The sequence below is a fragment of the Entelurus aequoreus genome, linkage group LG16 (assembly GCF_033978785.1).
Source record: "Entelurus aequoreus isolate RoL-2023_Sb linkage group LG16, RoL_Eaeq_v1.1, whole genome shotgun sequence".
Classification (NCBI taxonomy): domain Eukaryota; kingdom Metazoa; phylum Chordata; class Actinopteri; order Syngnathiformes; family Syngnathidae; genus Entelurus; species Entelurus aequoreus.
In genome coordinates this window covers 49,989,360-50,000,010 of record NC_084746.1, presented here as the reverse complement: position 1 = coordinate 50,000,010, position 10,651 = coordinate 49,989,360, and the positions used below count along the sequence as shown (strand labels likewise).

General features: G+C 35.9%; 1 protein-coding gene across 1 annotated transcript in view; it reads left to right on the top strand.

Moving 5' to 3' along the window:
* The first annotated feature begins 4,159 nt into the window (after positions 1 to 4,159).
* The window catches only part of LOC133631139 (dentin sialophosphoprotein-like), a 23,128-nt gene continuing 16,636 nt past the window's right edge, over positions 4,160 to 10,651 (top strand). Inside the window, exons 1-3 of the mRNA XM_062023229.1 lie at positions 4,160 to 4,273; positions 9,663 to 9,713; positions 9,786 to 9,833. Coding sequence (XP_061879213.1) covers positions 9,687 to 9,713; positions 9,786 to 9,833 — 75 coding nt within the window. The 5' untranslated portion in view covers positions 4,160 to 4,273; positions 9,663 to 9,686. The remainder of the gene's footprint in view (positions 4,274 to 9,662; positions 9,714 to 9,785; positions 9,834 to 10,651) is intronic.

Here is a 10,651-nt window from a genome sequence, read left to right as displayed (position 1 = left end):
TAGTATAGAACAACGACGATAAAGATCGCAACTTTTGGTATCTGATAAAAAAAGGCTTGCCCCTACCGGAAGTAGCGTGACGTAGTCAGTTGAACATATACGCAAAGTTCCCTATTGTTTACAATGATGGCCGCATGAAGTGAGAGAGATTCGGACCGAGAAAGCGACAATTTCCCCATTAATTTGAGCGAGGATGAAAGATTTGTGAATGAGTAAAGTGCAAGTGAAGGACTAGTGGGGAGTTGAAGCTATTCAGATAGGGAAGATGCTGTGAGAGCCGGGGGTGACCTGATATTCAGCTGGGAATGACTACAACAGTAAATAAACACAAGACATATATATACTCTATTAGCCACAACACAACCAGGCTTATATTTAATATGCCACAAATTAATCCTGCATAAAAACACCCGCGTGTTTGTTACGCTAGCTCCTAGCTCCTCTGCTAGCTCCTAGCTCCATAGAACACGCCAATACAATTCAAACACCTGATCAACACACACAATCACTCAGCCCAAAAGACCGTTCACCTAACCCAAGGTTCATAAAGCTTATATATTTTTAAAAAGTTACGTACAAACGCAAAAAAAAGTTGCGCACATACGGTCAAGCGATCAAATGTTTAGAAGCCAAAGCTGCATACTCACAGTAGCACGTCTGCGTCTTTGTCATCCAAATCAAAGTAATCCTGGTAAGAGTCTGTGTTGTCCCAGTTCTCTACAGGCGTCTGTGTATCGAAGTCAAAAGTCCTCCTGGTTAGAGTCTCTGTTATCCGAGTTCTTCCATCTTGACTGCATCTTTCGGGAATGTAAACAAAGAAGCGCCGGCTATGTACTGTTGTTGCTGACTACGTTCGAAAAATACGTCCATTTCGCACCGACAACTTTCTTCTTTGCTTGCTCGGCTTCCTTCTCCATAATGCAATGAACATGATTGCAACAGATTCACGAACACAGATGTCCAGAATACTGTGGAATTATGAAATGAAAACAGAGCTTTTTCGTATTGGCTTCAATGTGGAAGGCATACCCGTGTTCCCCGGTCTACGTCACGCGCATACGTCATCCTCAGAGGCGTTTCGAACCGGAAGTTTAGCGGCAAATTTAAAATGTCACTTTATAAGTTAACCCGGCCGTATTGGCATGTGTTATAATGTTAAGATTTCATCATTGATATATAAACTATCAGACTGCGTGGTCGGTAGTAGTGGCTTTCAGTAGGCCTTTAAATGCCTCAAACGTCCGGCATTTTGAGTTAGGGTTGCGTGTATTTTCAATGTACGTTCAGGGTTAAGAAGGGGTTAAAAACAAAACAAATTGTGAAGGTTTGCGCAGCAGCATTTGTGAGGGAGGGGCTTAGACAGAGAGAGTTATGATAAACGCGCATGCGTCGCCTGGCTCTGCTTTTTATCCATAGATTTATCAGATTTCATTTTTTATTATCTATAGCAGGGGTGTCAAAAGTGTGCCCCCGGAGGCCATTTGCGGCCCACAGCTAATGTTTTAAAGGCCCACGGCACATTGTAAAAATACTATTAAAATAAAAAAAAACATAACAAAAGTGAAATAAAAAAGCTTAAAGGTGAAATGTACACTACCGTTCAAAAGTTTGGGGTCACCCAAACAATTTTGTGGAATAGCCTTCATTTCTAAGAACAAGAATAGGCTGTGGAGTTTCAGATGAAAGTTCTCTTTTTCTGGCCATTTTGAGCGTTTAATTGACCCCACAAATGTGATGCTCCAGAAACTCAATCTGCTCAAAGGAAGGTCAGTTTTGTAGCTTCTGTAACGAGCTAAACTGTTTTCAGATGTGTGAACATGATTGCACAAGGGTTTTCTAATCATCAATTAGCCTTCTGAGCCAATGAGCAAACACATTGTACCATTAGAACACTGGAGTGATAGTTGCTGGAAATGGGCCTCTATACACATATGTAGATATTGCACCAAAAAGCAGACATTTGCAGCTAGAATAGTCATTTACCACATTAGCAATGTATAGAGTGTACTTCTTTAAAGTTAAGACTAGTTTAAAGTTATCTTCATTGAAAAATAAGGACATTTTAATGTGACCCCAAACTTTTGAACGGTAGTGTAATTTAGAAAAAGTTGCAATGTTGGCTAATAAAACAAAGCTGTTTTTTTTTCTTTCAAACTGTCTTTGCTCAAAACATAATATTGAATCAAAATCAATGTTATTATGAATTATTGACCTATCCAAGGTTCCCATTACTTCACATCAAATATTCCACTTTGAAAAATATTTTTGGCGGAAGATTTTGCATATTTTGTGTGTTTGCCATGAAAAACATAGTTTTGTTTGACAAAAAAGGGCGGAGAACAAACAAACAAAAAAACAACATAAAAAAAACTAAAATATTTTGAAATGAGGAATGGATCTGAAGTTGATGTAGACTCCTGGGGCCGTACTTATCAAGCTTCTTAGAGTGCCATTTTACACTTAAGTCCTGAGAATTTGCGAAATTTAGTCCTACTCTCAAACTTAAGAATAAAAGCTTTTTTATCAACGTTCTTAAGTCTAAGAATCACTCCTACTCTCCACGATATTTAAGAGACCTTCAGAGGTGTCTTAAGTGGTTAGGAGTTGCCAGCAGGGGATGGCACTGAGGCGAGAGAGACGTGCGCGAACGTTCAGGGAACGGAACAATGTTGTTTTTTTTTGATGACGAGCAGCTGATCAAACGGTATTGTTTAGACAGAGCGGATATTATTTTTGTCACAGATTTAATACTTTTCGATTCCTTGTTGATTTCTGCATGTGTCTGCAGTGGGCTAGTATATATAGTTGCCTAATTAATGATTTGGAAAGAAAATGTTATGACAGTAGCGTATGTGTGTGGCCGTGAGGTGAGTGACGTCAGTGAGTGTGTGGGCGAGAGAAGAGAGGGAGCGGTAGCGTGAGTGCCGGCGGGGACTAGTTTGTTTTGTATTATTTTGTAGTTTATTGTCAAAATATACACTCCCATTGTCCACTTAAATATTTCCAAGATATTTCTTTATTCTTAGACAAGGGATTCCCTTCTGTGATTGGTCATTTCTATGGACACAGAAATGACGTCACCTAGAATTCCGTTTACGGCACATAGTAATGTCGTAATTCAGCTCTGAGTGTGACACTTAAGATTCAGTCCTACACTTCGCTGAAAGTGTGAGTAAGACGCTTGATAACTAACTTTTAAGTGCAGCTTTCAGCGAAGAATTTATTTACTCTTAAGTCAACTCTTAGCAGACTTCTTAGGAGTAATTCTAAGAAGCTTGATAAGTACGGCCCCAGAGATTTAAGCGTTAAATATAAAATGTATGTATGCCCTGGCACACCATCATCATCATTTCATGACCGAAGCAAAACACTTTTTACACCTTTTATACTGAAATAAATACACCTACGACTTATTAAATAAAAACATAGAAAAAAATACCAGCAGCGGTAAAGTTTAGATTCATGAAGGAAAGAAGAAAGTGAATGAATGTTTATAACTGAATACATTTACGTATGTATACACATTTGTTTTCTTTTTTTATTGTTTTTTTTAAATGAATTAAGTAATGTTTATGACAACCTTTTTTCCAAAACACAATATAGAATGTGCGATATAACAGGATAATGCATACGTTTATCTTTTTTTTTCAAAACGCTTACAAAAAAGTGGGACCCCAAAAATTTACTGTGGGACCCCATTTTGAAAATGCCTAGCGCCAACACGGCTATCAACAGAGGAAAAAAAAATGCTTTATTTAAATAAATATATTATTTATAAAGCAAGTTCGAGTATCATTGGCAAATTTTCACCTAGTCTCGGCCTTGGCGTGCTGCCCGCCTTGGCACGCATATTTGTGTCCTCTTTTTGGGATTTCAGAATATGGTCAGCCTACATTTTGGAGTGATTTAGGGACAAAATGGATTGCTCTTATTTGCTGCATTGCTAGCTGCATCTTAAGGGCGTTTTTTTTCATCTTTAGAATAAAAAAACGTGTTCTTGTCTCTCATAAGGACTGTGAACAATAGACAAAATTCTCCGAAAAAGTGCAGTTTCCCTTTTAATGATGTCATCATATTCACTTATGTGTCCTGAATTAATCCAACGACTGCGGTCTTTCTCGAAAAGGCTGGCGAAGGAGGAGGAGGAGGAGGAGGAGGAGGAGGAGGAGGAGGAGGAGAGGCGGTTCCTGACCCCAATAAAGATGAAGCAACATCAGAGAAGAAACAGTCTGCTGATAAAGCCAAACAAGAAACAAGTTCAGAAGCTAAACAAGTAAGAAATGAAGCTGCATCTTATCTTTAATATTTCCATTTAAATGGAATTCAATTGATTTCAATTTAATGTAGTTTTAAAATCAGTTAAGTTTGATGAATTGAGTTTACTATTTGTTATAAGATAAAATGTTGTAATGCGATTTAATCGATTGTACCTGGACTAATTATAATATGATAAAATATATTATTTAAAAATAATAATGAATATAATGCAATTTATTATGATTTAATGTAACTAAATATATCCATCTACCCACTTTTTCTAATGCTTATCCTATTTAGTGTCGCGGGTAAGCTGGAGCCTATCCCAGCTTACTTTGGGCGCAGCCTAGACTGGACCAGCCATAACTAAATATAATACAATTTTAAAATAATAATATCTGGGACGGGGTGTCCCGTCTTTCTACCCGCATTGGGTATGGTCTCCTGCTTGTCCTGTGCCTTGTCCTCTGAGGCGCGTCTGTTTAGTGCAGTGGTTCTTAACCTGGGTTCGATCGAACCCTAGGGGTTCGGCGGATTGATTGATTAATTGAGACTTTATTAGTAGATTGCACAGTACAGTACATATTCTGTACAATTGACCACTAAATGGTAACACCCGAATAAGTTTTTCAACTTGCTTAAGTCGGGGTCCACGTTAATCAATTCATGGTGGAGGTCAAAACACACCCGACTCATCGTTTGAATACAAACTTCTCCCTATCGGCGTATTACGGATACGGCAACAGCAGAAGTCAGACTGATTTGCAGGTGTGTAATTTGTGGTGAGTTTATGCACTGTGTTGGTTTTGTTGTTTGAACAAGGTGATGTTCATGCACGCTTCATTTTGTGCACCAGTAAAAAACCGTGGTAACACTTTAGTATGGGGAACATATTCACCATTAATTAGTTGTTTATTAACACGCAAATTAGTAACATATTGGCTCTTAACTAGTCATTATTAAGTACTTATTAATGCCTTATTCTGCATGGCCTTATTATAACCCTAACCCTTTAACCCTGGCCCTAACCCTCTAAACCGATCCCTAACCTTAACCGAATAACTCTAAATTAAGTCTTTGTTACTTAGAATATGTTCCCCTAGTGTCCAAAAAACTCTAAATTAAGTCTATGTTACTTAGAATATGTTCCCCATACTAAAGTGTTACCAAAAACATATAATAAATTTGTCTTGAATTTGAAAAAAAGGAGGGTTCTGTGAATGTGCATATGAAACTGGTGGGGTTCGGTACCTCCAACAAGGTTAAGAACCACTGGTTTAGTGCCTACCGCTGGTCTGCCAGGCGGCACGGTGGGCCCGGTTCTGGGGGTCCTGTTGTTTGGCAGGCCTGCCTGTGTGGGGCCGGTGGTCCCTTGTTCCTTGGGTACCGCACCTGCTGTTTTGGGTTGGGCTCTCTGGGTGGCTGGGGACGTACTTTGGCTCCCGCACATACTGATAGACAATTATATCGTACATACACACATTATTTCATACATATATACACACATATGTAAATTAATTCATACGTACATAAGCGCACACAGAGGTACTAACGCACATACATAGGTACATACGCTCACACATACATACATAAATACTAGGGATGTCCGATAAAGGCTTTTTGCCGATATCCGATATTCCGATATTGTCCAACTCTTTAATTACCGATACCGATATCAACCGATACCGATACTGATATATACAGTTGTGGAATTAACACATTATTATGCCTAATTTGGACAACCAGGTATGGTGAAGATAAGGTCCTTTTTTTTTTTAAATTAATAAAATAAAAAAAGATAAATAAATTCAAAACATTTTCTTGAATACAAAAGAAAGTAAAACAATATAAAATCAGTTACATAGAAACTAGTAATTAATGAAAATGAGTAAAATTAACTGTTAAAGGTTAGTATTATTAGTGGAGCAGCAGCACGCACAATCATGTGTGCTTACGGACTGTATCCCTTGCAGACTGTATTGATATATATTGATATATAATGTAGGAAGCAGAATATTAATAACAGAAGGAAACAACCCTTTTGTGTGAATGAGTGTAAATGGGGGAGGGAGGTTTTTTGGGTTGGTGCACTAATTGTAAGTGTATCTTGTGTTTTTTATGTTGATTTAATAAAAAAAAACAAAAAAAAAACAAAAACGATACCGATAATAAAAAAAACGATACCGATAATTTCCGATATTACATTTTAAAGCATTTATCGGCCGATAATATCGGACATCTCTAATAAATACAGTACAGACTTACACATGGTACATACTGTATATCCACACGTGCATTCACTGTACAAACATACATATGCACCAGGGGTGTCCAAAGTGCGGCCCGGGGGCCATTTGCGGTCCCACGGCACCTTTTAAAAATACGAATGAAAAAATGTAAACACATGATTAGTGGTATAAAAGAGCAAACAGGTGAAATGCAACAAGAAAATGTCGCAATGTTGACTCTAATAACACAAAGCTGCCATGCAGGCTGTTTCTGTCTTTAAAAAATAATAATGAATCAAAATCAATGTCATTATGAATTATTGACCTATTCAAGGCTCCAAATACGTCACATTTGAGATATTTTTGGGGGAAAATGTTGCATATTTTGTGTTTGCCATGTAAAAAACTGAGCTGTTTTTTATAAAGAAGGCCCTAAAACGAACAAACGAAAAACATAAACAACAATAAAACGTATAATTGACGGATAGATCTGAAGTTGATCTCGAGATTATTGTGTTAAAAGTAAACAGTAAAAAAAAAAATATATAATTTATTTTTTAACACTATAATTATTTGGATCCCCAATCATTTTAGTGTGATTTGTTTTTAAGTGTCATTGCTCAAAAAATAATAATGAATTAAAATCAATGTTGTTATGAGTTATTGACCTTTTTAAGGCTCCAATTATTATATAATCTCAAATTTTCCACATAAAAATTTTATTGGGTGAAAATATTGCATATTTTGTATTTTTTCCATAAAAAAACAGGGTTTTCTTTGACAACAAGAGCACACAACTTAAATCTTTAAAACCGTCATGATAGACTTAATGTTGATCTAGAGATTTAAAACTTGAATAATAATCAAAAATGATAATACTGAATAATAACATTTTTTATATTTTTTTGACCAAAAACCCTTTGGGGTCCATCAAGCCTGAGTGAAGGCCTAAATGTATATTTTTTATACATATATTGTATTGGTTTTTAAAATAAATATCAAAATGGCCCCCGCTTGCTTTGATTTTTCAGAATGCGGCCCTCAGTGGAAAAAGTTTGGACACCCCTGATATACACATACTGTACATATACAAGCACATATGCATACATATAATCGCCTTTCATCAAACATATATTAACGTTGTTCCCCTCAGGGGAAATTGGGTATAACACACGGCACACTGATAAAGCTTAATCTATTTTACTATAACAATCCAAGGTTAATATAGTTTGCCTCTCTTTCTTCCCCTCCATTTATCTGCTTTCTTTTGTAATTGAAGTGTAAATTACATATATGTATTGTTGCATTTGCAACAATTGTATTGTTCATAATTGAGGTAATTATTATTATTCATTATCAATAGTGCCATTTCTATTGGTATTTGTATTGCTCCATTTATAGTGCAATAATGTTCATTGTCATTTCTGTGTTATTGCTATCTACTTCACTAACTGTTTCTTTGCTATCATTTTTTGTATCTATCTGCACATATCATATTTGCTGATGTTGTACTTGTCTGTCTTAACCCCCTGATTTTCCCCTCTGTCTTCCTTTTTTTCTTCTTTCTATCCCCTTTTGCGCTGGTCCAGCTGCGCCAAACATGAAATAAATCCATTTAATAAAGTCAAATACAAATAGGGCGACGAGAAGTATCCCACACTTATCTTTTGTAAAGTAAATCTGTACAGCAGACATGGGCATCTACATTAACAATATGATTTGCCTGAGTAGCTGGACAGGACAAAAAATAAATTCAAAATAGAGATGGCCGACATATGCGTTAAAATGTAATATCGGAAATTATCGGTATCGGTTTTTTTATTATCGGTATCGTTTTTTTTTTGGTTTTTTTGCATTACAATGAGACAGGTTTGTAATATTTCAATAGTGCCCTGATGGGGTCAAAGCATTCTATGTTATGATAACAATAGTAATCGTAATATTGTAATCCTTCATTCATCGCTTCGAATTGGCTCCGGACTTGACCGTGTTTGAAGAATAGCGCCAACATTAGCCGTGTGGTTAGCGTTGAGCACAGCCAAGTCCCACCATGTTGTTGCAGGTGTTATTATTAATAATAATGAATTTGATTTATAAAATGCTTTTCTAGACACTCAAAGCATTTACAGTAAGAACTGAGAAGTAGAGATGTCCGATAATATCGGCCGATATATGCGTTAAAATGTAATATCGGAAATTATCGGTATCGTTTTTTTTGTTTTGTTTTTTTAAAAAATTTTTTTGTTTTTTTTAATTAAATCAACATAAAAAACACAAGATACACTTACAATTAGTGCACCAACCCAAAAAACCTCCCTCCCCCATTCACACTCATTCACACAAAAGGGTTGTTTCTTTCTGTTATTAATATTCTGCTTCCTACATTATATATCAATATATATCAATACAGTCTGCAAGGGATACAGTCCGTAAGCACACATGATTGTGTCCACTAATAGTACTACTAATAGTATATACGTAGTATACAAATATATATAATATATATAATATATAATATATATAATAATATAATATATAATATATATCATATATAATATATATAATATATATATAAATAGTATAATATGTCCACTAATAGTACTAACCTTTAACAGTTAATTTTACTCATTTTCATTAATTACTAGTTTTTATGTAACTGTTTTTATATTGTTGTACTTTCTTTTTTATTCAAGAAAATGTTTTTAATTTATTTATCTTATTTTACAATTTTTTTTAAAAAGGACCTTATCTTCACCATACCTGGTTGTCCAAATTAGGCATAATAATGTGTTAATTCCACGACTGCATATATCGGTTGATATCGGTATCGGTTGATATCGGTATCGGTAATTAAAGAGTTGGACAATATCGGATATCGGCAAAAAGCCATTATCGGACATCCCTAATTCAAAAAGATAAAATCAAAATATCTGTACTGTTTTTTTCTTAATTTTTTTTGTAATAACTTTAGCTTGCCATGGGTAAATAACATAGTAAATTATTATCAAATAAATAAATAATACAAATATTGTTTGTAACATTATTGTTTGTAAATCATAAAAATATTACCTTTTTAAAAGCAGAATTGTGTGTTGTGATTATTACAATTATTACAAATTGTTTCAATGTGCCGGCGTTCCCAATAAAGTGTCCAATATGATTATCATTATTTTGCAGGATTTTGGTGAGCGTCTAGTTAGAATGTTCAAGAATCCTCCAGCTTTGACGGTAACTGCTCTTCTGCTTATTATCGGTTTCACAACTTCTTTTGTTCATTCTGGGTTTTTTTTCTGTTGCCAGGTCCAGCTAGGGGACAGCGAGTCTGAAGAAGATGAGAAACAATTACATGTTGGTGTTTTTCTTACTCAACTTTATTTTTTAGCAAGTTTGAAACAAGCAGCCTCAGTTTGTTAAAATGTTGAAAATGAGCCCGTAAGGTTTAGTGATTTTTTTTTTATAAGGAACCGTATGTACTGTAAAAGTCATCAAAGCTGGTTTAAATCTGTTGTCAGAATGATGAACAATATTTATATACTGTATACATCAGGGGTGCTCATTAGGTCGATCGCGATCTACCGGTCGATCGCGGAGGTTGTGTCAGTCGTTCGCCAGCCAGGCATTAACAAAATAGTCCTAAAAATGAGCGATCATAAATCTTCACTTACTATGACGTCACTTTCGTCACTTGATTGACATTCACGGCACCCGAGGGTCTTCTGAGATGACGCTGGCTGCTGCCAGCTCATTATTAAGAAAAAAATTACAGACAGGAAGGCGAGAAACACTTTTCATTTCAACAGACTCTGGCGCCGTACCTGTCGTCAAAACTCCAAAGACCGACTGCACAGTTCCTGCCTTCACAATAAAAGCTCTGCTTCATCCTGCCTGCGCTAAGAGTCTCAGAAAGCTGGCGTGCACAAGCTAGCAAGCTACGGAGTTTGCCGCCAATGTATTTCTTGTGAAGTGTATAAAAAGGAGTATGGAAGCTGGACAAATAAGATGACAAAAAGCAACCACTTTCATGTGGCATAGGACAGAAAGGAGGACTTTTTTTCTCCTCCATTTGAAAATGTGGATGTTATCAGCACCACTGACTGATTCCTATCGATGCAAGTCATCACAATCAGGTAATACACCAACTTATATTCTTGTCTTCATGAAAGAAA